Source organism: Oryctolagus cuniculus, chromosome 11 (genome assembly GCF_051225735.1).
Source record: "Oryctolagus cuniculus isolate XC-2025 breed Fujian yellow rabbit chromosome 11, ASM5122573v1, whole genome shotgun sequence".
In the NCBI taxonomy this organism is placed as follows: domain Eukaryota; kingdom Metazoa; phylum Chordata; class Mammalia; order Lagomorpha; family Leporidae; genus Oryctolagus; species Oryctolagus cuniculus.
The window spans coordinates 26,465,488-26,493,293 of NC_142877.1; the positions used below are offsets into that span (position 1 = coordinate 26,465,488).

Sequence of the window (27,806 nt, forward strand, 5' to 3'; positions counted from 1 at the left end):
GTGTGGTGTCGCTGAGGGGTGACTGTCATGGGCTGGGACCCTGCACAGGTAGGATCCCAGGAGCTCCGAGAACGCCACCAGGAGAGTGATCTGTCGCCCCTCTGATAGGCTGTGGCTGAGCTCTGGGATCTCGTACAGACGAGGGCCAAGGACACTCCTGGGCCAGCACGAGTCCGGCCACGCAGTCTGCAGGTCAGCGTGCGCTTGGCGTGACAGGTGCTGCCCAAGACAGGCAGTCCCACAGTGCCCTCTGAGTGGGCATCCAGGGCTGGCGGCCTAAGACCGCTTGGGACCAGATGACGCTGTGGCCACTGGGGTGATGCTGACCACCCTGACAGCTCAGGCGAGGCAGCCATTACTGCTTCCGCAGTATCCTGATCCACTCTGCTGGGCAGACGCGTGAAACCCGGTGCTTAGATGTCCAAAAACCTGTTCTGTTCTTCCTTTCAGTCCCCGCAGACAGTCCCTTCATTCAGATCACGGGGCCCAGGTGCAGGGCTGGCTGAGGTGTTCATCGGTCAATGAATAGTCACCAAGGGCCAGTGCCGTGGCACACTGGGTTAAGTCACCACCCCATGTCAGGACACCAGTTTGAGTCCAAGCTGCTTTGTTGTCGTTGTTTGCTTCTGCCTCTCTGTAACGCTGCATTTCAGAGAGAGGTCTTCCATCTACTGGTTCACTCCCCCAGATGGCTGTGACAGCTGGAGCAGAGCTGATCTGAAGCCAGGAGTTTCTTCCAGGTCTCCCATGCAGGTGCAGGGGCCCAAGCACTTGGGCCATCTTCTACTGCTTTCCCAGGACACAGCAGAGAGCTGAAACGGAAGTGGAGGAGGGGCCAGCGCTGTGGCGTAGCAGGTAAAGTTGCTGCCTGCTGTGCCAGCATCCCATAGGGGCGCTGGTTCAAGTCCTGGCTGCTCCACTTCCAATCCAGCTCTCTGCTATGGCCTGGGAAAGCAGTGGAAGATGGCCCAAGTGCTTGGGCCCCTGCACCCACCTGGGAGACCCGGAAGAAGCTCCTGGCGTTGGATTGGTGCAGCTGTTGTGGCCAACTGGGGAGTGAAGCAGCAGATGGAAGAACTCTCTGCCTTTCCTTCTCTTTCAATAAATCTTTTAAAAAAAAGCAGTCAAGACTTGAACCAGTGCCCACATGGGGTGCTGGTACTGCAGGTGGCAGCTTTACCTGCTACATCGCAGGGTAGGCCCCCTGCTCTACTTTTTCCTTCGAGATTTATTTACTTGAAAGTCAGAGTTAGAGAGAGGAGGAGAGGCAGAAAGGAAGAGGTCTTCCATCTGCTGGTTCACTCCCCAAATGGCCGGAGCTGTACCAATTCAGAGCCAGGAGCTTCTTCCGGGTCTCCCACACGGGTGCAGGGGCCCATCTTCCACTGCTTTCCCAGGCCACAGCAGAGAGCTGGATTGGAAGTGGAGCAGCCGGGACTCGAACCGGCGCCCATATGGGATGCTGGCACTGCAGGCAGCAGCTTTATCTGCTACGCCACAGTGCTGGCCCCCTGCTCTGCTTTCAATATGGCTCCTTGCTAATATGCACCTGATGGCCCAAGTTCTTGGGCTCCTGCCACTTGGGAGACCAGGATGGAGTTCCTGCTGGTTGCTGCCCTCAGCCTGGCCCAGCCCTGCCTGTTGGGCCATTTGGGGAGTAAACCAGCAGGCGGAAGGTATCCCCCATCTCTCCCTCTTTGTCATACTGCCTTTCAAGTAGTATTTTTAAATGATTAAAGTTCACAAGGACTGAAGCACCCCTACACTAGCATAACTTCTGTCTGTAAGACATTTTCACAAGTGCCACGTCATGACCCTTCCTGTGGGATGCACCTACTTTACTGTCAAGGACAGTGAGCTCAGAGGCGGTGAGCTCTACACGCTCACAGCCGGGAAGGAAGGCACGCACCCCGGGCCTCCCTCTCATGCATCAGGCCCCCAGCTTTGGTCATGGCCCACAGAGGAGACCCGCATCTCCTTCCAGGACGGCCAAAGCTGCCCCCAGGGGCCCTGCCCACTGCCCCTACCCATACACCCATGGGCGGCTGTATTTTATGCGGCTCCTGGGTGCTGTTTCTCCTGACACCGTCTCGCTGTCCTCGGGAAGTCGGTGTCCTATCCTGCAAGCTAAAGAGCTCAGTGCCACAGGCTGCCCATCTCAGATGCCAGCTATGAGGAACTCGGGGCCTCCCATGATCTCCCCTTCCCCACTTTCACCCTGCTGGGATGACTCGGGGCTCAGAAAACCACCTTAGCTCACTGGTTTATCAGAAGGGACACGATGCTGCAACAGCCAAAGGAACAGACAGGCAAGGCACGGCACGGGGGTGGAACAAGCTGCTCCCCTCCCTGTGTGCACCACCCCCTGCACACCAGGTGGCTCCTGGAATCTGGCGCTGGCTTTTCTACAGAACTCACCTGCCATTGCCCCAACCCCTACATAGGTCAGTGCATGGCCTGCGAGTCCCCGTCTGACCCCTTGACCAGCCCCATCCTGAGGCCTTCTAGGGTCACACCGTAAGTCACCTTGCCAGCGCCAGCTCATAGAGCTGCGAGGGCTTGGGGACCCCTGGGATTTATCCCCGCGCACACCCCTCCTTCCTTCCCTTCTCCATTCCACTCAGTCTTCATACTTAGTCAACTCCCATGAGGCTGCCTTGCCTTTGCCACCAAAAACCAACCGCCCCTTGGCACAGCTCTCTGCTGTGAATTCCCACAGGCAGGACAATGCACTCCACAACTGCCTGAACAGAGGGTAGCTTGGGCCCTGGCCTGTGGGGGTGGGACAAGGTCCAAGAGCAGAGAGCTGCTCAGCCAAGGGCGCCTGCGCACGCCCCACTGGGCCAGGGAACCACGGTGTCTTGTATCCAGGATGGCCCCTCCCCAGGGCAGACGACAGGCATTTGGTGCCACTCCGCACTACTCTCCCCAGTGGCTGGGAACATTAGGAAGACGCTAGAAAGCTTGGCAGAAACAGCTCCTTTGTGCCTGTAGATTACACACGGAGGAAAAGTGCCATCACAACAGGCTCTGGTTAGGCACCAAAATCGAATGCCAAGTCCAGGGCATCCCCAGAGCAGCAGGCGCAGGGGAACCGGGAGCACTGAGGCCGGGTGCCGCCTCAGTCGCCGTCAGTGCCGAGCGCAGGCGCAGCAGGAACGGGACTGCAGCATCGCTCAAGGTCTCCCAGCAAGTCCAGGCCAAGCAGGAGGGCAGGCACCACGGCACAGCCCCAGGCCTGGGCTGGGAGGGGCGAGCTTCAGGGCCAGCTGTGCGAGACCAGTCCACTCCAGCCCGTAGGGGCGCAGACAGAGCCACAGGGAGGTGATTAGCAACCACATATGGCTCTTTATTTCATAGAGGGCTCTGTACAAAATATTTACACGTGTTCTTTACAGAGGAGGCAAACCGACCGAAGGCAAACAGGTAACGCAGTCTGCTCAACGTCATACAACAAGCCACTCGTTTCCTTCTCTGGCCACAACACAAGCAAATGCCACTTATTTCCCGGAATTAAAAAAGCCGTGGCCCCAGGACCCTGGTCCCACACGCGCGTGCAGCCCCTCTCCTGTTCCCCACCAGTTCCTGCAGGATTTACAAACAGGCGTGAGTGTTTGTGGCAGGAGGGGCAGCTTCTGCCGCCCATTTGCAGACAAGAGGGCAGCTCTGCTGAGGGAGGGGACCGCAGCTATGCGCCCACCCCCACTGCTGGCTCCTGGGTGAACTTCCCGTCTTCCTGAATTACCCCATGGACAGCACACCTCCCCCGGGCGGGCCTGCCGCGGAGAACATCCATCACACTGAGCTCTTTGTTGGCTTTAAAGTGCTTCACGGAGGGGCTGGCCTCGTGGCATAGCAGGTTAAACTTCAGCCTGCTGCACCACACCCCGTATGGATGGCCTATTCGTGTCCTGGCTGCTCCACTTCTCATCCAGCTCCCTGCTAACACGCCTAGGAAAGCAGTGGAAGATGGCCCAAGTGTCTGGGCCCCTGCCACCCCGCAGGAGACCCGGATGAAGCTCCTTGCTCTTGGCTTCAGCCTGCCTAGCCCAGCACCAGGCAATTGCAGCCATCTGGGGAGTGAACTAGCAGGTGCAAGATCTCGCTCTCTCCAACTTTCAAAATAATAAATACACCATAAAGGCGGGAGGGGGCTTCGTGGAGCTCGGTGTAGACCCTCTCCCAAGCGCTGCGGGCACAGCGGCAGCCTGGCGTGCCAGCATGCGGAGAGGGGCTCTCCTGTTAGGGAGAGCGCTTCTGCACGTTCACTCTAGGAAGACACCTGCCCAGGAAAATAAGGAAAAGGCTGCTTCCAACTGCATCCAAAGGCACTTCTTCAAGCCAGTTAATCTAACCCACACCTGGCTCCCAGGACGGAGTGGTCCCCTTGTTCCCTGGGGCCTGGAGAGTCCTTGGAAGCCGAGGCTGCTGTCAGGCCCCTGCGAAGCTCTTCAGCCACAGTCTGCCCCATTCCGGGGCTGGTGGGTTTCAAGGACATTTCCAACCACACGGGAGACGGCAGTGAGGCCAAGGGAGTGGCAGGTGCCCGTGTGGGGCAGGCCGCAGGTTGGCAGGCAGCACATCAGGGCCGGCTGTGGAGGGCCCTGCTCTCACCGATGCCAGCTGCCGAGTGCCACCTCCAGGACAGCTTGTCCTTCTCACAAAGCGACGGCTGCTGTCAAGTGGGGCACCTGACATGGGGGTATGGAATTCTAAAAACAGTGATAAAAGATGTCTTGTAAATGATGTGTGGATCGCAGAAGGGAACAGGGAAAACCAATCTGGGTCTAGGGCTTACAAAACGACCACTCTTTCCCACCTGGGCCAGAGACTCGCGACTTCTAGGCTGGACAAGGACTCAGCTGGCCACCCAGCTCCCCTGCATCCCGACTCCTGCCCTCCAGCCAGCGCCAGCGCCCCGCGCCCCGTGCACACCGCTGCTTTCCAAGGCTCGTCTTCTCCGGCAGCGGCAGCTGCTTCCGTGAGTCAGAAGCACACAGCCCGAGACCGGCTGTGGGGCAGTCCTGGCCCGCTTCCTCTTCCTGGGCGCCCACGAGGCTCCGCGGTTAGCAGGGAAGCCCGCGCCCTGCAGGTTCCAGCGGCAGCTGCAGCCCGAGAAACTGACTTCCTCCAACACAAGGGAGCCCGTCCCAGTCCAGGGGAGGCGACAGAGGCCTGCGGCCAGGCCCCAGTGCCCTCGGTGGCGGCCGGGCCGGCGGGCTCTTGTAGCAGCCTCTGAAGCCACGGTGAACACCGACAGGCAGGGAGGGGGCAGAATAGAAAACCCTTGACAGAAACCCTTTTAATAAAGGAAATTCTACCCCTCCCAATCCTTCCACGGAAGGGTGCGACCTCAGTGGAGTGACAGGAAGTGCTGTCCAGCCTTCACGGAAACAGCTGCAGCTGGAACTTGGGGGCCCACTCCAGGGCACTTTTCACCACAGCCAGCGCAGCTGCCCCCAGCGCCACCGTCAGCCCCATCACTGCCAGCTTCACAAAGCGGTTGGTCCTCGGTTTGGTCAGGACGTCTTTTGTTCGCTCCTCAGGCCGCAGGAGCTCCCGGAACCGCTGCCGCAGCACCATATCCGGCCTCTGCTGGGCGGACACCAGCTCGAAGTCTTTGAAGGTAGAGGCTGCCGTCCTACAGGGGAAGGAAACAGAAAAATTGCACAAAAGAGCGAAAAGCTGCACTTAGCAGGAGGAGAGAAGAGCCATCCACTACTCAAGAGAGCTTGTCCTAGGGGCGGTGTTGTGGCGCAGAGGGTAAAGCCACTGCCTGCAGCGCCAGCATCCCACATGGGCGCCAGTTCAAGTCCTGGCTGCTCCTCTTCCAATCCTGCTCTCTGCAGATGGAATTCTGTCTCTCCCTCTCTCAAATAAATTCTTTTAAAAAAAAGAAGGCAAGAAAGCTCTCCTTGGTAGGACTCAGGAGGACTTCTCAGTGGGGATTCCACTGGCACAAGCTCAGATCTCTCCCCTCAGCCTCATCCCAGGACACAAATCCTCCCTCACTGCCCTCACTTACAATGGCCCAATGCCAGGAGTGCCTCGGCCTCACCCACCTCGTGGCCTCCTGCTGGGCGGCTGCCTCCCGGGCGAGCTCGGAAGGAGGAAACTGAACAAAGAGGTCTCCTGCTCTACTGATGAGCGTTTCATAGGGCAGGTCCTGAGGGATCTGGGACAACAGGTGGTGGACAGAGGCCATGTCACAGTCACAGTCCAGGACCTCCTGCTCCCGATACAGCACGATCTGCAGGGAGAAAAGCCCTGCGTCAGAGACTGCACACCCGGGCTGGGCCCATGGCTCAGGTGCTCGGCAAACTCCTGTATTCCTCAGGACTCACAGGGCTGCCCCCGCGGGACTGGCCCTGCTGCCGGAGGCCAACTCCCAATTACATTCCAAGTCTTGCTGGGCACATCTGTCTGCTCAAGTGTCCTTCAAGTCTTGAAACAAATGCAGGAGATTCTTTCAGAAGGAAGCAAAGGGGAGGGGTTACTGGGAGAGTCCCGGAGCTCCAGCCCGGAAGACATGGGTCAAACCAGAAGGGATGGGCTGCTCGCTCGCTCGCTCGCTCTTGAACACCTTCCTCTGACTGCCGGCCCAGAAATCCACAGCTGCTGCATGAAGACCTTCCCTGGATCCCCACTCCACGCTACCATGCAGCCCTTCTGAGGGTCACAGCCCCCTCACGCTTCCCTCCGCACACTGGATCTCTCTTCTTAAATCTGGAGGTGGTAGTTTGTGCCACTGTTTCCCTAGCTGCGCTCAGCAGCTGAACACAGTTCCAGATGTCAGCAGGAGTGCTGACAACTCACAACACACAGTGGCATGTGGAAGGTTCACCAGAGGCGTGTGGCAGAGAACCTGCCTGCCTGTTTAACCAGCATTTCCCAACCTGTTACGTAGTTTTTCCATAATGTCCCCATTAACACTGCACGGAACCATGTCCAGGAGCGCTAGCCTGGAAAATACGCTAGCCTCTCCCATTTTCCCATAATCACCGGGTGTCCCTTCAGGGCCAGTGAAGGAGCTGGGCTGGTGAAGGTGAACCCAGTTGCTGGCTCGTGGCCTGTACCTACCACAGCTGCAAAGTAAATGGGCATCAGCGGGTGGCAGGCCAGGAAGAAGTCGTACAACCGCACAACGTGCCTGAAGTCAGACAGGACGTGGCCGAACCAGGTGATGAGCCAGCTAAGGGCAAAGATAGTCCCCACCTCAGCACTAGGAGCAAAGAAACGCAGATGTTAGGTGCCTCGCTGCGCCATCGCTTCCCTTCCTCTGGGCCTTCTCTGTCCTCAGTGCTGGTGAGGGGGCAGCACTTGGAACCAGGCTCTCTGGACAATTCAGCCACACAGGAATTCAGCATCCTCCCTATAAAATACAAAGTCCTTACAATGTGCAGCGACACCATTACCACAACAGGGTCCCGGCTGCCTTACCTCACTGGGGATGCTCTTAATGACCAACAAACGTCAACTAGAGGAATAAGAACCATTTGTATTCAGAGAACACACCCTGATATTCCTTCTGAGAAAGTCTCATCCTTTCTGAGGACATAGGCACATATTTCCAGGCTTGAAAACACAACTGTGCCAATTTTTCTGTTAATATGAGAACACTGAAATATCTTGAAATATAGCCATTATTTTAAAAAAAAAATAAGTAAAGCATTGGCCATGGACATTTTCTAACTAAACAGAGAACAAAACAAAACAAATCAAGGACATTTGCAAAAACAGTATTTCCTCTCCGTGGTACTTCGGAAAGAAAACACCCACATTTAAGCCTTGTCATTCCCTCCTGAGTGTGTCCTCTCCACCTCCAAGTCTACCGTGGCATACTTACCTCTCCCCACTAGAGGTAAACACCTGAAGACATGAGCTATGTCATCCTGTATCTCCCAAACAGCACAGCTATGAGACTGTGCAGAGTACTGAATTATCTAGACTGCTGGTGATGGACAACTTGGAGGAACTTAACACTAATCAACAAAAAGATGATGATGAAATCGAACTAGACTTTGGAAGCAGAAACAGCAGCAAGGAGAGAGCTTGCGGTATAGGGGTGTGTATGTACACATAAATGTAGATACATAGATACCTCTGCATGAAATCATGGAGTTCTGGATTCACCTGGTCAATGATGGGCATCAGATAGTTTAAGATATGCCGAGTGTTGTCCATTGTGGGCTCCATGAAATCCCTAGAGGGAGACAATTTGATATGCTTGATCAGACCAAACACTTAGATCAGGGTTGGCAGGTGGAGTCGGTGCAAACCTCTGAACACCTGACTAGACCGTGGGCTGAGGAGTCATCCCAGGGCCTGAGGAGCGGTGCCCTCCCTCTCCTGTCCCTCTGCACTGTACCTGAGGTGGTGGGTAGACAACTTTTCTACCAGGGACGTGGTGAGCTTCTCGCCTACCACCAGCAGAAACGTGACCACGATGTCGTGGTAGCCCTGGTAGTAGTGCAGCTGGGGGTTGCGCTCCAAGACGAGCAGGATGATGTCGATGAGTTCCTCCTGCAGCCCTTCCCTCTGCTCGTCGGGCATGCCTGGGGAGCGCAGGGAGAGGGCACGTGAGCAGAGTGCGCAGCCCGTGACCAGGACGGGGAGGCCTTCAGGGAAGGTCTTCGGTGAAAGAAAATGCATGATAAACAACCTGGCAACGCAGAGCAGGTTCCACCCTGGCATACAGCAAAGAGCTGGTGTGTGGCACACCACACACCAGCACCCGCACAGCGGGGGGCCGGGTGATGGAACTGCTGTGGGCTCGGCGTCACGTCTGCAGGGCTCTTCAACAGTCTTACAATGAGGAACACAGGTGAACCCAAGGGGAGGGACACTGAGCTAAATAACTGGCTCGTCACAAAACCCAGAGGAAGAGCTCTAGATTAAAGGAGGCTGAAGAGAGAACGGCTAAGGGAGACATGCCTCGGTTTGGATTTAGACATTACTAGGACAAATGGTAGGATCTGAATAAAATCTATGAATCCGTTAACGGCATTTCCCAATGAGGTACTGATTTGGATGAGTACTGTAGTGATAAAAGAGCTTTAGCTTTAGGAAATAGATCCTGAAGTATTTAGGGGCAAAGGGGTGCTACATTTGCAATCACAGTACTTCAGGAAAACATTGTGTATGGAGAAAGAGAGAAAGAAGCTAATGTTAGTATAGTTAATAGTTACATAGTAGATACTTATAAAGTTGGTATAATGGTAGCAATCAAGAAAATCTGGGTAAAATATTTCTGGGGAATTATCTGTCCTATTTTTGCAACTTTTTGGTAAATATGAAATTATGTGAAAAAAATGTTGTACATTCTCCTCTAAAACAAACCAAATATTATAAGCACTGATGTCTCCTTCGTCCAGAAACCTGGCTGACACAGGCAGTGCGGCAGGGGCTCATTCAGTGCATGGAGCTGGTCCCGCCGGCGGTCAGTACACTCCTAGGGCTTTCAGCTGAAGAATGTCTGCCCTTGGCCTTTTGAATCATTTCAGAAGAATTTATCCAGCACAGCTTCCAACACCATTAACTTGTACAGTTAAAAACAGACACCAGGGGCTGGTTCAAGTCCCAGCTGCTCCACTTTTGATTCAGCTCTCTGCTGTGGCCGGACAAAGCAGTAGAAGGTGAACCAAGTCCTTGGGTCCCTGCACCCATGTGGGAGACCTGGAAGAAGCTCCTGGCTCCTAGCTTTGGATCAGCTCAGCTCTGGCCGTGTAGTCATTTGGGGAGTGAATTAGCGGATGGAAGACCTCTCTCTCTCTGGCTCTACCTCTAACTCTGTCTTTCAAATAAGTAAAATAAATCTTTAAGAAAAACAAAAACAAAAACAGATACTGGGACAAAAAAGCAATGTGGCCGGCGCCGAGGCTCACTAGGCTAATCCTCCGCCTGCGGCGCCAGCACACCGGGTTCTAGTCCCAGTTGGGGTGCCAGATTCTGTCCCAGTTGCTCCTCTTCCAGGCCAGCTCTCTGCTGTGGCCAGGGAGTGCAGTGGAGGACGGCCCAAGTGCTTGGGTCCTGCACCCCACGGGAGACCAGGAGGGGCACCTGGCTGCTGCCTTCGGATCAGTGCAGTGCGCCGGCTGTAGCGTGCTGGCCGCGGTGGCCACTGAAAAGTAAACCAATGGCAAAGGAAGACCTTTCTCCCTCTCTCACTGTCCACTCTGCCTGCCCCCCCCACCCCCAAAAAAAGCAATGTAGTGGCCCAGACTACAGTGAACAAATTCAGGAGAAGAGCAGTGCTCCTCTCCTGCCCACATTTACCCTACCCCTCCTCAAAAAAAGCACACACTAAGAGAACATCAGAAAGTGATCCGGCTGTTGGTTGGCATAGTGGTTAAGACGTGGCCTGGGATTTCAAGACACACTGCAGGGCAGTTATAATCACAACAGCCTGGTCCTGGTACAAAAACAGACGGATAGACCAATGGAACAGAATGCAAATCCCAGAAGTCAACCCACACATCCACAACCAACTCATCTCTGACAAAGGAGCTAAAGTCAACCCCGGGAGCAAGGACAGTCTCTTCAACAGATGGTGCTGGGAAAACTGCATCTCCACATGCAGAAATATAAAGCAAGACCCCTACTTTACACCTTACACAAAAATCCACTCAAAATGGATTAAAGGCCTAAATCTACAACCATCAAATTATTAGAGAACATTGGGGAAACCCTGCAGGACATTGGCATAGGCAGAGAGTTCTTGGAAAAGAACCCAATTTCGGCAATAAAAGCCAACATTGACAAATGAGACTATATAAAAAATTGAGACACTTCTGCACTGCAAACAAAACACTCAGAAAAGTGAAGAGGCAACTGACAAAATCGGAGTAATTATTTGCAAACTATGCAACTGATAAAGGGTTAATAACCAGAATATACAGAGATCAAGAAACAAGAACAAAACACACAACCCAGTACAAAGTGGGCAAAGGACTTAAACAGGCATTTTTCAAAAGAGGAAATCCAGATGGCCAAAAGATACACACACAAAAACCGCTCAGGATCACTAGCCGTCAGGAAAATGCCTGACCACAATGAGGTTTCATCTTGTCCCCCCACTCCCGTCAGAATGGCTTTTGTACAGAAATCAACAAATTCTGGCGAGGATTGGGGGGGGTTGGGAAGTACCTTAATCCACTGCTGGTGGGAATGTAAACTGGCACAGCCACTGTGGAAGACAGTATGGAGATACCTCAGAGATCTGAATATAGACCTACCACATGACCCAGCCATCCCACTCCTGGGAATTTACCCAAGGGAAATGAAATCAGCATATGAAAGAGTTATCTGTAACCCCATGTTTACTGCAGCTCAATTCACAATAGCTAAGATATGGAATCAATCCAAATGACTGTCACTTGAAGACTGGATAAAGAAATTATGGGATATGTACACCATGGAACACTGAACAGTGGTAAAAAAAAAAATGAAATCCTGTCATTTGCAACAAAATGGATGGAACTGGAAAACATCGCATTTAGTGAAATAAGCCAATCCCAAAAGGACAAATACCATGTTTCTCTGACCTGCGATAAGTAATAGAGCACCTAACGGTAATCCATAGCAGTGAAATTTGGCACTCTGAAATGCAATGACTTTGAACAGCCCTTGTCTCCATTGTTGAGGAACATATTTTTTCAGATTGTTTGTTGAACTCTCTATTTAGTATAATCATATGTGTTATAAAGTTAATTGAAAACAGATCTTAGTAAAAAAAAAAAAAAAAAGAATGGGAATAGAAGTGGGAGGAGGAAACGGGGTGGGGGGTGGGGGGGTGGGTATGGTAGGAAGAAATACTATGTTCCTAAAGTTGTACTTATGAAATGCATAAAGTCTGTATTCCTTAAATAGAAGGTTTCGGGGCGGGGGGGCGGGGGAGGCATGGCCTGGGACACCTGCATCCCAAATCAGGTTGCCTGGGTTCAAGTCCTGGCTCTGCTTCTAATTCCAGTTTCCTATTGTACAACCTAAAAGGAAGCAGGTGCAGGTCAAGTACTTGGGTCCCTGCCAACCACGTGAGAGATCTGGATTGCGTGGACTGAGTTCCTGGCTCCTGGCTTCAGCCTGGCCCCTGGCTTCAGCCTGGCCCAGCTCTGGCTGTTTTGGGTATTTGGGAGGGAACCACTGTTTGGGAGATCTGCATCTTTGCCTCTTTTTTTTTAATTTTTTTTTTTTGACAGGCAGAGTGGACAGTGAGAGAGAGAGAGACAGAGAGAAAGGTCTTCCTTTTGCCGTTGGTTCATCCTCCAATGGCTGCCGCGGCTGGCGTGCTGCAGCCGGCACACCGCGCTGATCCGATGGCAGGAGCCAGGTACTTATCCTGGTCTCCCATGGGGTGCAGGGCCCAAGCACTTGGGCCATCCTCCACTGCACTCCCTGGCCACAGCAAAGAGCTGGCCTGGAAGAGGGGCAACCGGGACAGAATCCGGCGCCCCGACCGGGACTAGAACCCGGTGTGCCGGCGCCGCAAGGTGGAGGATTAGCCTAGTGAGCCGCGGCGCCGGCCCATCTTTGCCTTTCAAATAAAATATATATAGAAATTTTGTTTTAAAGATTTTTAAAATTTATTTGAGAGGTAGAGTTACAGACAGTAAGAGGGAGAGGAGAGACAAAGAAAAAGGTCTTCCTTCTGTTGGTTCACAAACAAATGGCCACAACGGACAGAGGTGGGCCAATTCGAAGCCAGGAGCCAGGCGTTCTTCCAGGTCTCCCATGTGGGTGCAGGGGCCCAAGGACTTGGGCCATCTTCCACTGCTTTCCCAGGCCATAGCAGAGAGCTGGATTGGAAATGGAGCAGCCAGGACTAGAACCAGCACCCATATGGAATGCTAGCACCACAGGCGGAGGATTAACCTACTGTGCCACGGTGCCAGCCTTGATAAAATTTTTTTAAATGAAAGTCTTTTTTAAATAAGTAAAGTAAACCTTGGTACCAGCATCTAGCATAGCAGGTTAAGCCTCCACCTGTGATGCTAGCAAGCCACACAGGCACCAGTTTGAGTCCCAGCTGCTCCATTTCCAATCCAGCTGCCTGCTAAGCACCTGGAAAAACAGCAGAAAATGGCCCAACTACTTGGGCCCCTGCACCCATGTGGGAGACCCAGATGGAGTTCCAAGTTTCTGGCTTTGGCCTGGCCCAACCCTACTGTTCTGGGTGTGAACCAGAGGATGGAAGACCAATGTCTCTCTAACACTTTCAAATAAATAAATAAATCTTAAAACAAAACAAAAAATGAAGTAAACCAAGAACTGGAAAGGAAAAAGCAATGAAGTAATAAGAATATAAATTAAACCCTGTTTGAATTTTCAGTTAAGAATGGACAACCAAACCCAGTAGAACACAAATGGAAGAAAAGTTCAACTTACAGAAAGATGATCACAGAATGATACTACATGAATGGAAAAAGAATAAAGGATTCAGGGGAAAAAACCAAACAAACAGGTTTCCCAGGGTAGAAGTGGAAGGCCTGTGACCTGCCTGGTCTCATCCAAATGGGCAGGATGAGAAAAGGGGACTGCACTGGATGGTTTCACCAGATCTAAGCTGGCAGGCTGCTGGCTATGTGGGACTCACAGGGAACACGTACACAAGCAGGAGAGACAAAATCCAAGCCAGAGTGGTTTCAGAAGAGTGAAGTGACAGGTTTAGAGGCTCTGTTCCCTTTAGCAATTTTCCCTTCAAGGGGGCATTGCCAGGGAGAACTAGGTCATACACTGGTTTGTTATCCAGTTTCCTTCGTTTACTATGAAAACAGAGACAATGATCATTCTTCTCTTTCTTCTGAGGACTGGGGACACAGTTTTAGGAACAGACTTTATAAACACAAAGAGAATGACTTCCCTGCCAGTCCACAGGACCCGATATACATGTATGCCAGGCATCACTGAGACTCTAGGAGGAAGACACTAGTGCTTCTTGTTAGCACCCAGTTCCAAACCCACCTGCTCACTAAAGCCAGAATGATGTTCTAACAATCACTATAAAGTCCCTTCTGTGGCTTGAAGGAAAAACAAAACAAAAACCCTTCCATCATTCACAACACCTAGGCCAGGAGACACATCTTTGGTTCAGGCTTCCTCCATGGGAGTCTGAAAGCGACCCTGCTAACCAAAGAAGGACTTAGCAGATGGAGCGTGCTGAAGACCCACAAAAAGAATGCAGGCTCCTCCGCACTAGGCCGTGCTGTGCTGGGAGAGACTCCCTGGAACTGACAAGCACCAACACCAAGCTTCCTTCCAAATGTGGCAAAACTGGGAGACTGCTCACCAGGAGGGAACCGCCGCAGAGATCGCCGGACATCCAGCAGCACTTGTTGGTAGTCCTTGCTCATCTGCCGTAGGTCCTTCCCTAGTGGAAGAAAAGGAATGTGTTATTGCAGGGAAGTCTGGGAAGCCAGATCAGGAGCAAAACCTTCTGTAATGACATCGAGGGCCTGGAAGACACACTACAGCTTTTTCTTGAAGAGGGCACGACTCAAGATACAACATTTAGAAGGGAATTCCTAGTTTAGCTCTGAATAAATCTTGTCCCATGCAAGTCAGGATGACTTAAGAGAGCTCACAGACTGTCCAGGAGCAATACAGTGGGGTAGTGAGAGACACAGGAAGTAAGGAGTCGGGGGCCTAGTGCAGGCTGCCACTGACCATCACTGGGTAACCGCTCTGAATCGTGGTGCTCCCATCTGTAAAGTGAGGCGATCCCCCGTCCCGTGTGGACCTCTCAGGTTACTACTGTAACTACTATTACTACTAAATCAGAAACGCGGAACCAGAGACAACTGGAAAAAACCCTAACACCTGTAAAGCTGTTTAGCAATATTATGATAAACCCATAGGGGCCGGTGCTATGACATATTTGGTAAAGCTGCTGCCTGTGGTGCCGGCATCCCATATAGGTGCCAGTTTGAGTCCCAGCTGTTCCACTTCTGATCCAGCTTCCTGCTATTGTGCCTGGGAAAGCAGTAGAAGATGGCCCAAGTGCTTGGGCCCCTGCACTCACATGAGAGACCTGGAAGAAGCTCCTGATTGGTCCAGTTTTGGCTATTGTGGCCATCTGGGGAATAAACCTGAGGATAGAAGAGTCTCTCTCTGCCTCTCCTTCTCTGTAACTGTTTAATGTATATATAAAAAAAGATTTATTTCTTCGAAAGGCAAAGTTACAAAGAAGCAGAGGAAGAGAGAAAGAGAAGTCTTCTATCCATTGGTTCACTCTCCAAATGGCTGCAATGGTCAGAGCTGGACTGATCAGGAGCCAGGAGCTTCCTCCAGGTCTTCTATGCAGGTGCAGGGGCCCATGCACCTGGGCCTTCCTCTACTGCTTTCCCAGGCCACAGCAGAGAGCTGGATCAGAAGTGGAACAGCCAGGACTTGAACTGGCTCCCATATGGATGCCAGTCCTGCAGGTGCTGACTTTACCCACTACGCCACAGTGTTGGCCCCTATAATTCTTTCAAATAAATAAATAAACCTTAAAAAAAAAAAAAGAAGGGGGGCTGGCGTGGTGGCACAGCAGGTTAAAGCCCCAGCCTGCAGTGCTGGCATCCCATATAGGTGCCAGTTCTAGTCCCAGCTGCTCCACAATCCAGCTCCCTGCTGGTATGCCTGGGAAAGCAGCAGAAGATGACTCAAGTCCTTGGGCCCCTGCACCCACATTTGAGACCTGGAAGAAGCTTCTGGCTTTGGATTGGTGCAGTTGGCCATTTGGGGAGTGAACCAGCAGATGGAAGATTTCTCTCTCTCTCTCTTTTTTTTTTTTTGACAGGCAGAGTGGACAGTGAGAGAGAGAGACAGGGAGAAAGGTCTTCCTTTACCATTGGTTCACCCTCCAATGGCCGCTGCGGCCAGCGCGCTGCACCGATCCAAAGCCAGGAGCCAGGTGCTTCCTCCTGGTCTCCCATGCGGATGCAGGGCCCAAGCACTTGGGTCATCCTCCACTGCCTTCCCGGGCCACAGCAGAGAGCTGGACTAGAAGAGGAGCAACTGGGACAGAATCCGGCTCCCTGACTGGGACTAGAACCTGGTGTACCAGCGCCACGGGTGGAGGATTAGCCTAGTGAGCCACGGCACCAGCCTGCTGTGGGCATTTTGAATGTGAATCAGTAGACAGACGATCTCTTTTCACTGTATTTCTGTCACTCTGCCTTTCAAATAAATAAATCTTAGTCCCTCTCCCCCCACAAAAAAAAATCTTAAACTCCCCCCCCCCCCATCACAAAAAAACTACCAGAGGAATCTATATGATACTTCTTACACACGGACTTCTTTTTATAAAATGAAAGGGCAATTTGGAATCCAACAGGACATCACCTCAGGACTGGGAGTGTGACTATAGCAATGCTTTTGCCTTCCAGCAAAAAGCTGACTGCTCCAAAGATAACAACAGGTTGGCAACTCAGTATCTCCTGGTGGCACTACAACACTGTGAAGAGATCCCGTTTTAATCCTCTCCAGCACCTGGCACACATCAGGGGCACGTATACTAGTATTTGCCAAATCAAAGAATCTCTAGCACCAGGCATTTTGCCATAATAGCAGGAAAGCAATAAAGAGAATGAACGGAGTGAATGAACGACAAAGTGGATTCACTGCTGTCCAGTCCTTCCTTCTGTATTCTGAACTGTATTTCAGGGCACTTCCTTTGACTACATGAGCCTTGCATAAATTAGTTAAATAACAGCCATTCAGATTTACAGAATTTTAGAACTCCTTATTTCCCAATAAAAAGTCTTTTTTGTTTAGGACTACACAGCTGTCTATCATCTCTCCCTACGGTCTAGTGTTTCTCAAAATGTAGTCCTTCTGCATTAGAATCAGCTGGGGTATTTGTTAACATGAAGCTTCCTATATCCCACCTTCAACTGAATGAATCTGGTTTAGAATATAAATTTTTAAAAAAGATTTATTTATATATAATTTGAAAGTCAGAGTTGGAGAGAGACAGACATCTTCCATCTGCTGGTTCATTCCCTAGATGACTGCAATAGCACAGGCCGGACCAGGCTGAAGCCAGGAGCATCTTTTGGGTCTCCCACGTGGTGCAAGAGCCCAAGCACTTGGGCTAGCCTCCACAGCTTTCCAGACATGTTAGCAGGGAGCTAGATGGGAAATGGAGCAGCTGGGGCTCGAACTGGTGCCCATATGGGATACTGGAGTCGCAGGTGGTAGCTCTACCCACTACACCACAACCCTTGGCCCCTAGAATACAAATTGTTAATGAATACCTCTACCTATCTAGTATTCTAATCTTTAATAGAAATTCATTCCATTTTTTAATAAAATTCCACTTATCAGTTAGACCTTATTCTCAGAGCGGGCTCAAGTACTTCCTATGGGGCTTTTCTGATTCAGCTGCTCATGGTGTGAAATGAGCATCTAAACCAGTTTCCGGAATTCTGTTCTGCCTGCTTCTGAGACAAGTGCCCCTCAGCCCGCCGTTACCTAATAGAGGAGGTGGGTCACTGGTGTTGACGTTGAGGAGCCTGGGCCACACTTTTCGCCTGATCTCATCAGTCAGCAGTCCACCTTCACTGATAGCCATGCGTCGAAGGGCGGCCACATCGATGGGATCACTGTTCAGAGCCTGGTAGATCTCTGCCACTTTCTTTTTCTTTTTGTTGTTAAAGTCTGGGGGAAAAAAAGGGGGTAGGGAGGGAAGCATTAGAGCATTAGGCACACACTCAGCATGCATGTCTCCACTCAGGGCCCAGTTCCCTCATCTGGTTGGAGGCACGGGTAGTTGTCTCCTTCCAGACAGCTCTGAGGTCATGCAGGCACAGATCTTACGGGCGCATGCACTCTAGATTTCAGGCCCAGTGCACTGAACACCGTGGAGGGGGGACGCTCATTTCAGATTTTGGGACTGGTGTTGTGGCACAGCGGATTAAGCTGCTGCCTCTAATTCCTGTATCCCTCTGATCTCTGGTTCACGTACCGGCTGTTCCATTTCAGATCCAGCTCCCATGCTCCTGAGAAGACAGCAGAGGATCGCCCAAGTATTTAGGCTCCTGCCACCCACACAGGAAACCCAGAAGCAGCTCCAGGTTCCTGATTTGGGCCTCGCAGCTACTGCGGCCGTTTGGGGAGTAAATCAGCAAATGGAAGATCAACCCTGCTCCCCTCCCCCGCTCCCGCAGAACTCTGCCTTTCAAATAAATCTTAAAAACAAATTAAAAACAACAACAACAACAACAACAAAATACGGGCCAGCACTGTGGCATACAGGTTAAGCAGCCACCTGCAGCACCAGCAGCCCATATGGGCTCCAGTTCAAGTTGCAGCTGTTCTACTTCCAATCCAGCTCCCTGCTGATGTGCCTGGGAAAACAGTGGAAAACGGTCCATGTGCTTGGGCCTCTGCACCCACATGGGATACTTGGAAGAAGCTCCTGGCTTCAGCCTGGCCCAGCCCGGGCCGTGGCAGCCACCTGGGAAGTTTACTAGTGGATGGAAGCTCTCCGTAATTCTGCCTTTCAAATAAATAAACTAAATCTTAAAAAAACAAAACAAAACCAAAAAAACAAACAGGGGCCAGTAATGTGGTGTAATAGGTAAAGCCACCACCTGCAACACTGGCGTCCCATATAGGCATGTGTTCAAAGTCCGGGCAACTCCACTTTTTTTTTTTTTCCATTTTTAAAGATTTATTTATTTATTTGAAAGGCAGAGCTACACAGAGAGAAGGAGAGGCAGAGAGGGGGAGAGGGGGAGAGAGGGGGAGAGAGGGAGAGAGAGGGAGAGAGAGGGAGAGAGAGGGAGAGAGAGGGAGAGAGAGGGAGAGGGAGGGAGAGAGGGAGGGAGAGAGAGAGGGAGAGAGAGAGGGAGAGGGAGAGGGAGGGAGAGAGAGGGAGAGAGAGAGAGGGGGAGGGAGGGGGAGGGAGGGAGAGAGAGGCAGGGAGAGAGAGGCAGGGAGAGAGAGGGAGAGAGAGGGGGGGGAGGGAGGGGGAGGGAGGGAGAGGGAGTGAGAGAGGGAGGGAGGTCTTCCATTCGCCGGTTCACTCCCCAATTGGCCGCAATGGGAGGAGCTGTGCCAATCCAAAATCAGGGGACTCCTCTGGGTCTTCCTACACAGGTGCAGGGGCCCAAGGACTTGGGCCATCTTCCACTGCTTTCCCAGGCCACAGCAGAGAGCTGGATTGGAAGTGGAGCAGCTGGGACTTGAACCGGTGCCCATGTGGGATGCTGGCACTGCAGTTGGCAGCTTTACCTGCTACGCCACAGTGCCAGCCCCACTGGCAGCTCCACTTTGATCCAGCTCCCTGCTAATATGCCTGGGAAAGCAGTGGAAGATGGCCAAAATGCCTAGGCCCCTGCATCCAAGTGGGAGACCCAGACAAAGCGCCTAGCTTTGGCCTGGCCTAGCTCTATTGCAGCCATTTGGAGTGTGAACCAGCAGATGAAGGATCCCTCTCTCTGCCTCTGCCTCTCCTCTGTAACTCTGACCTTCAAATACATAAATAAATCTTTAAAAAAAGAAAATCAGATCTTGGTTCACATCCTGGCTCTGCCACTGAAGTGTTGTACAAACAACCTTGGGCTGATTACTTCATCCCCCTGGGCCTCAGAGTTGACACTCTCCTATCAGGAGAGTTACCACTGTACACAGTAGACACTCACTAGATATCAGTTCCTATCCTCACTCTGAAACAGCACACACATTTAGTTAGTATGTAATGGGCAAACACTTAAGGAGACAGACTAAATGACAAACAAGGACTTACAATGATGATAAATACTCCATACATTCAAGCATATTTAGCAGCTGGCGTCAATGTTTAAAACAAAACAAAACAAAAACCCAAGCACTTGGCAGGGAGCTGGATCAGAAGTGGAGCAGCCAGGACTTGAACCTGTGTCCATATGGGAAGCCAGCACTATACAGTGGCAAATTTTACAGAGCATATGTATCTCTCTTATCAAACTATTTTTCTTATATTTCATATAAGAAAATGCATGTATGTTACCAAAACTCGATGCTACATTAACTTTTCTTTTTCACTTTTAATTTATTGGCAGAGAAAGAATGAGAGAAGGCGCTTCAATCTCCTAATGCCTGCAACCACCAGGGCTGAGCTGCCTGAAGCTGGGAGCCAGGCACTCAATCCATCTCCCACGTGGGCGGCAGGGACCTCAGAGTTGAGCTATCACCCTGCACTCCAGGATCTATATCAGCAGGAAGCTGGATCAGGGGTTGCAGCCAGGAGGTAAACTCAGGCACTCCAAAACAGGACAGAGGAATCTTAACCATCAGGCTAGTCAGTGGTCCCAAACAATACATTCTTAATGAAAGTCCCAGTTACATGCAAATACAAGCAGTAAAACACCAGAATCATAAAGACATTTTCAAAGGCATAGCATCAAAGGGTGTTTGGGTCCCCAGGTAAGAGAGGGCATGATACTGCATTCAAAGCAACTGTCTCTTAACAAACATTAAATACTGGTAATCAAAAAGGAGTTTTTAAAAAAAAAAAAAAATTTTTTTTTTTTTATTTTACAGGCAGAGTGGACAGTGAAAGAGACAGAGAGAAAGATCTCCCTTTGCCGTTGGTTCACCCTCCAATGGCCGCCATGGCTGGTGCGCTGCGGCCGGCGCACCGCACTGATCCGAAGCCAGGAGCCAGGTGCTTCTCCTGGTCTCCCATGGGGTGCAGGGCCCAAGTACTTGGGCCATCCTCCACTGAACTCCCGGGCCATAGCAGAGAGCTGGCCTGGAAGAGGGGCAACCGGGAAAGAATCCGGCACCCCTGACCGGGACTAGGACCCGGTGTGCCGGCGCCGCTAGGCGGAGGATTAGCCTCAGCGCCGGCCAAAAAAGGAGTATTTTAAGAATCTACATCTTTATGTGACAGTCTGCTATTCACAGGCATTTTACTATGCTTAAATGACTTTTAGGAAACTGGTTGGGAGTTTGTTATTGAGATTTACCATACTACACTTTTTTTTTCTATTTAAAAAGGGATAATAGGCTCTCAAGGTTTTCAAGCAGAATGCCTACTTAATTTAGGAATGGCTTGAAGTTAAGTGGGTAATACTAATAGTCAATTTCTTTCTGGCTGCCTGCATCATTGAGACAAGAAGCCCAAAACACTAGAAATATTAAAGAAGACAACACCAAATATCACAAAGCAGTGTAGTTGCCAAAAAAAAAAAAAAAAAGATGAGAATTACTGTTTACTTTTTATTATTACTTAATTTATTAATTGATTTTATTAATTGAGAGGTGGAGAGAATGCAAGTGCTCTTATCTTCTGGCCCACTTCCCAAACACCCACAATGGCCAGAGGCTGAAGCTGGAGCCAGGAACTCATTCCAGGTCTCCCACAGCACTGCAGGAACCCAACCACCAGAGCTGTCACTTCTGCCTCCCAGGATCTGCACATGGAATCAGGGACCAGAGCCAGGATTAAACCCTGGTACTTGAATGTAGGCACCCTAATTGGCAACTTTTTTTTAAAGATTTATCTTATGTGAAAGTCCAAGTTACAGAGAGGAAGAGACAGAGAAAGAGATTTTCTATCACTGGTTCACGCTCCAGATGGCCGCAACATCTGGGGCTGGAGCTTCATCCAGGTCTCCCACGTGGGTGGCGGGGCCCCAAGCACTAGGGCCATCTTCCACTGCTTTCCCATGTAATTAGCAGGGAGCTGGATCGGAAGTAGAGCAGCTGGGACTAGATCTAGCACCCACATGGGATTCTGGTGTCACAGGCAGTGGCTTTATTTGGTACACCACAATGCCTGCCCCTCAACCGGCATCTTAACTGCTAGGCCAAACTGCTACGCCAGGAAAGGAAGGATTTAGAGGTTGGGAAGAGGGGTAGAGAATAGGTTTGGATTCAGGAAACATACGGCCTTTTCTCCCCTACAGTAAACAGACTTATGTAGGAGTGGGCATTTTGCCTCGTGGTTACACCTGGGTCCCATATCAGACTCCCTGGGTTTGATGCCTGCCTCTGGATCATTTGGGAGACCTAGATTGTGTTCCTGGTTCTCAGCTTCAGCCTTGGTCCCAGCCCAATTCTGGCCATCCCAGGCATTTCGGGACTGAACCAATGGATGGGAGTGCTCTCTTTGCCTCTCAAATAATAAATAAATTTTAAAAAATACACATCAATGTAGTATATAGCAAGCACAAGGAAATAGAATTAATGTAAAGTATAAAATAACACTGAGAGCAGGTTAGACTTTAGAAGGGACTAACACTGGAAGAAATACTAGGTTTTAGAAGGGACAGTAAACAGCTTCCCTAAGCAATGTTTTACTCTGAGACAACAGCCCACAAACTGTTTCCATGACAAAGCTGTACTTTATTAGCACAAACCACAGTTGGTACAAGAGCCTTGGTGACCTCCAGGGAGGGGTCCAACATATAAGCCACATACACAGAGGTCCCAGCTGGCTTAGAGTCACATGCAGGTACTCAGAGGCGCAGATAGGAAAATTAACACGAGTGACTTTTTTGCCCAGGTAAACCTGTCTTCTTGGACACACTGCTATTTTCCCTAATAGCCTAGTAGGGTGACCATTTGTTCTAGTCTGAGTGAGATCTTCCTGCTTTAAACCTACAGTCTGGGCAGAATTGTTCACAGCAAACCCCTCCTGCTCCCTGCATTCTCAACTGTCCAAGCTTCGATGCTAAATGGTTATTGTACCTAAACCATGAAAAATCAAGTGCCCCATTTCCACTGTCAGCACAGCACCCAACCACCAAAGGTTTGTTTCTGAGGCACATCAAGCTCCTGGACCAGGTGTGTCCTTCCATGTGTACCTCCACCCTGACTCGTCCATGCAGCCATCCTTTAGTGTCTACTAACATACAGCACTGTACAGGGGACACAGAGATGAATGGCACAGCAGCCCTTGAGAGGCTCACTGTAGAGGAACACAAGCAGTTACAACAGAGACAGAATCCAGAGAAGCAATGACTTCTACTGAGGCCACAAGCAAAGGCTTCCTGAAGAATATATTCCCAGGGCTGGCAGTGTGGTCAGCGGGTTAAGCTGCTGCCTGTGACAACAGCAACAATCCAAATGGGTGCCGGTTCGCGTCCCGATTGCTCCACTTCCGATCCAGCTCCCTGCCAATGCGCCTGGGAAAGCAGCAGAGGATGGCCCAAGTGTTTGGGCCCCTGCACCCACATGAGAGACCCGGATGACTACCAGGCTCCTGGCTTCAGGCCTAGCCCAGCTCTAACTGCTGCAGCTATTTGGGGAGTGAACCAACGGATGGGAGAGATCTCTCTCTGCAACTCTGCCTTTCAGATAAATAATTTTTTTCTTCCTTTTCTAGATTATACACTGGTATGTTCTTAAAGAAAGCTGTCACATGGCAGGGCGTATTGAAGGGAAAGCACTCCAGGCAAAGGAAAGAATATAAACAAGGACCTTGGAACATGAAAGAAACACAACATCCAGGAAACAGCTCTGCGGAGCTGCAGCTGCAGTGTCAGGTACTGGAACAGAAGCAGGAAGCACTGCAGAGGAGCTGGGGCTGAGTGCCTCCCGCAGAGGGCCATCTGGGGATCCTCTCTCAAAAGGCAGGCAGGGAGGGCTTCGACTCTGCACCCTTTGGAAGACCCAGCTGCAGGTTTCCAAAAGAGAAACAGAGACTTCATCTAACGGCAGAGCTGAGACAATATGTGGGCAAGAGTTCGAATGATTTTCAATGAAGAAAACTAACAGATACATATATTTTTCACTTAAGAGTATCCGTGCACTTCACACACATCACAAACTAGAGCACTGAAGGGGCCGGTGCTGTGGCATGGTGGGTAAAGCCACCGCCTACAGTGCCGGTATCTCATATGGGCGCCAGTTCGAGTCCCAGCTGCTCCTCTTCTGATCCAGCTCTGCTGTGGCCTGGGAAAGCGGTGGAGGATGGCCCAAGTCCTTGGGTCCCTGCACCTGTGTGGGAGACCTAGAGAAGGCTCCTGGCTTCAGATCCGCTCAGCTCCAGCCATTGTGGCCAATTGGGTTGTGAACCAGTGGATGGAAGACCGACAGACCGACCGACCGACCGACCGACCGACCTCCCTCTCCCTCTCTCTCTCTCTCTCTCTCTCTAACTCTAACTTTCAAATAAATAAATAAATCTTAAAAAAAAAAAAAAAAAAAAGAGCACTTAAATGATACTGCCAAATACTGCTTCGGGGAAGCGGACAGAACTCTCGTTCACCTGTTTGCTAGGAGTACAGAGCTTCCCCACAGTTCGTTTCGACACAGCCACTCCACTTTCCCTTCAAGCAAGCTCAGCAGCAATCTGGGGGAAAGGAAGCATTACTTATCCTGGGACAAAGAACACTGTAATCAGCTGGATTTCCACGAGGTTTTGGCAAACAGAAAAGTCAGAAAGTTAACTGATTCGGAACCCAAACCACAGCGCTGGTACTTATTTCTCCCTGTTCGGATTCTATTCTTAATCTTGCATCCCAAAATTTTAGAGCAGGACACACATTTTGGATTTGAGAATGCTCTATCTGGGCTTGGGATGAGACTACATTTATCTAGAGCGGCAGATGTGTTATTCTAACCCCCTGAATCTTCCCTCTTCGATTTCTTCACTGCTCTCTGAGAGATACACTATATACTCCAAAGCTGATCCCTTCCAATTTCCTTTATAGTAGAGGTCTTGGCTATTATAACCATGATGGAATGAAATGACTGTCCTACAGCTGGCAGCAAAATACACAGTGGCTATAAATAAATCCCTAATGCCTGAAAAGTAATTCATTCAACAAAGGAAAAAGAAATAGCACGGGCACTGCTTTGGCCAGCTCACCATTAAAATGCTTACTTTGTAATAGGGGCACCAAAGGAGTAGTTTGAACAGTTCAGATAAAGATGGCTGAGCAATTGTTGTCTTAAACCTCTCCCAAATCAAAAGTACCTGGCACAGGGAACTAACCATACAGGGAACAAACAATGGCCAAAGATGACCATTAGCTTGCTTCTCAAAGTTTCTCCATTTCACCAAAATAAGTGCTAGTGACTGGGATCAAGTGATCTCCACACTTCCATACTGGGATCTTATGTGAGGGTACAACATTTCACACAGGCTGAGGTCAAGCCTGCATATCCAGAAAGATGAACAGTCTTTAAAAAGTTAAACCCACATTAAGCAATGCTAGCCTTAACCAAAATAACAGGAGGGCCAATCAGAGATACAGACAGAATTCCCCCTACCCCTAACAACTCGTGATATTAACATGGGAAATTAACTTGAAAATTTATGAACTTCAGGTCTATAGCAGAGAAAGACATCGGGAGAGGAAAACCTTATGTTATCCTGTGTATGATTCCCATTAAAAGCAACATAAAGTAGTCTCTCTTTTTGGAGGTCTCCTAATTAGCTGCTACAAAATAGTATCCAAATTAGCAGCCATTCATTAACTCCCTGAAACATAAAGTATCAAGAAAGAATGCTTTTGGTCTCATTATGGGCCAGTACAGCTGCAGACCAAGCGGTGTCTGTCTGGGAAGGGAGAAAAAACAGCAGCTGGCACCCTGGGCAGCCGGAGAGGTGTGCAGGGCTGCGTGGCCAGCCACAGGGGGGAGAGTGCTTCACCACACCAGCGACGGAGAGAGTAAACCAAGCTGACACAGCACCACAGAGAAGGGCTTCTGGCATTGTAACTCTGCCAACAATTCTCCCATATGATTAAAATGATACAAAACCAAAATCAAAGAAACGGCATCTCTAAATTCCTCCCTTTTATCCCGAGAAGCAACATCACGGGAAGCGCAGGGACACAAGTTTTCCTGCCAGGATACAGCTGCACTGCAACAGGTCACAAGGCCCATGCCACTCGCGGCACTGACTATTACGCACGAGGACAGATGTCACACAAACAGCAGCAAAGGGGTTACGACGCCAAAGGGCGCTGAGGACAAACAGGCGGAGTGGGCTCCCCTTGCAGCCAGTCCGAGACCCGAAGAAAGAGGGGACAGCAGACGCCAGACGTGGAGGCCGGGAACTCCTCGAACCGTAAGGGCTGATTCTGGGGCCCGTGCTGTGGGCAACGTGGGACAACCACCCCAGCATTCGCCGGGGGGAAAGACGCTCTAACTCGGCACGAAGCAAACGTGCATCAGTTTAACCGTCAAGTAGTCACTGGAAAACATTCGAGAATAATAACGTGCAACAAAAGTATGAATTCATGGAAATTCAGACTGAAACAGCCTGGGGAAAAAAAAAAAAAAACCAGTGCCCTTTTAACCCCATTAAATGAGGTTAAAATAGGTGGAGGAGGATGCGACAGGGAGAGCCGCGGTGGCCAGAGCTGAAGGCGAAGCGGCTCCTGCCGGACACGGGTTTCTTTTTTGAACTGGAAATGTTTCGAAAACAGCGGCGATGCTGGCGCAACTTCGTGGATGCACTAAGAACCACCGAACTTCACACCGGAAAAGGCAGAATTTGATGGTAAACAGGTGGCGCACGCATATACGGCGTTAAGTCTAGGTGGCGACACGTGAATCAAGTTTGGGAAACCTGCCCTTCCAAGAGGGCGGCGGCTCCAGGAGTCTGCGGACGTGGCCGGACGTCTCGGGCCCACGGGGGCGAGGCCTCTGCCTCAGTTCTCAGAAAGCCCCGTCTCCTCCCCAGATGGAACGAGGCCCGAGCGCACAGCCCCGCACGATCCTGCCGCCAGGATTCCTTGGGTCAGCTCAGCATCCGCCGGACCCCGCGACTGCAGACCCTCTCCCCATACAGACGCGCCCCGCAGTCATCTTCTCTCTCGCTGCCCAGACCCCGCCCGCCGCCCCGCGGCCCCTCCGGCACCCCTCCGCCGCCGGCTCCCCTTCAGACAGCTGTCCCGGGCCCTGGGGCCGCCCCTGCCCCTGCCCCTGAGGCCGACCTCACAGGCCTCTCCTGCCGGGTTCCGTACCTGCCTTCTCGGCGCCGCCGTCCCAGCGGCTGGAGATGGGGCCGTCACCCTGTGCACTCCGGAGGGCCATGTCCCGGGGGCCCGGGCTCCAGCCCGAGCCCCGGCTGGTGGCAGAGCCGTGAGAAGACGCGGCTATGGCCGCTGGACGCAGCGCCCACTCCGCCCGGGCAGGCTCGGCTTCGTCGGCCCGCGGCACGCAGGCGCAGCGGAGACCACGCCCCACACCGGCACGTGACGCTCCGCTGCGCGGGGGGCGGGGCCGGGGCGGTGGAGGCGCGCGCGGCCCGAGCCGCCTGGGACAGCGGCGGGAGCGCGCTGGGAGAGTTCCCGCCGTAGCAGCTGTCGCTCTTGGCCTAGTGCGATCGGGACTTGTCTGCAAAGTGGGACTAAGAGCACTGAGCTCACAGGTGCTTAGAACGTTACCAGGCCTGCTGTGTAACTGTGAGATGCCGTTTCAGCTTAGGGATTTTACGCTGGCGCCCAGGGCGTGCACTGTAGACGCCGTCCACGTCGACCCCTGTGGGCACCGCGCCCGCCTTCTGCACGGCCGCGACCCCCGCGGCTGACCAGGCCAGGTCCCGGCGACACGCCCGGCTTCCGAAGGCCACCCGCTCCGCGTCTGCTTGCCCTGCCTCCCCCCGGAGCTCCTGCCCGTCCTGCCCCATCCGCCTCCAGGGCCCCGTCTCGCTGGGGGAGGTTACTCCGAAGTTAATTTGATTTCTAGAACCAATATTCCATTTATTAAAATTAGAAATCCCCAAGCGATTTTTTTCCTTCAACTGACAAATTTTACAATTCTGTTCATAAATTTAGTAAATGAGATTCTTTGGGCTCATTAATGAATTTAATGAAGGCCCTTTGAACATTTGAAACTGGGTTTATAAATTTAATAATTTTCCATTTTTAAGCATC

At 51.3% G+C, this 27,806-nt stretch overlaps 1 protein-coding gene across 4 annotated transcripts; it reads right to left on the bottom strand.

Moving 5' to 3' along the window:
• Positions 1-3,328: 3,328 nt before the first annotated feature.
• On the bottom strand, positions 3,329-27,102 carry TBC1D20 (TBC1 domain family member 20). Of its 4 annotated transcripts, none has more exons than XR_016216633.1 (9): positions 26,895-27,102; positions 17,455-17,640; positions 14,285-14,365; positions 8,369-8,555; positions 8,102-8,203; positions 7,081-7,222; positions 6,345-6,466; positions 6,063-6,250; positions 3,329-5,641 (listed from the first exon to the last, which is right to left on the bottom strand). XR_016216633.1 is itself a non-coding variant. In XM_008256178.5 (9 exons), the coding sequence occupies exons 3-9, from the start codon at positions 17,552-17,554 to the stop codon at positions 5,386-5,388; spliced, it is 1,056 nt and encodes a 351-aa protein (XP_008254400.1). In that variant the 5' UTR covers positions 17,555-17,640; positions 24,185-24,268; positions 26,895-27,083; the 3' UTR covers positions 3,329-5,385. The 4 variants fall into 4 exon arrangements, 3 of the variants coding, with proteins under 3 accessions (XP_008254400.1, XP_002710935.1, XP_069908078.1); XM_008256178.5 differs by lacking the exon at positions 6,345-6,466 and adding an exon at positions 24,185-24,268 and having other exon boundaries at positions 26,895-27,083; XM_002710889.6 differs by lacking the exon at positions 6,345-6,466.
• Between the last annotated feature and the right edge of the window lie 704 nt (positions 27,103-27,806).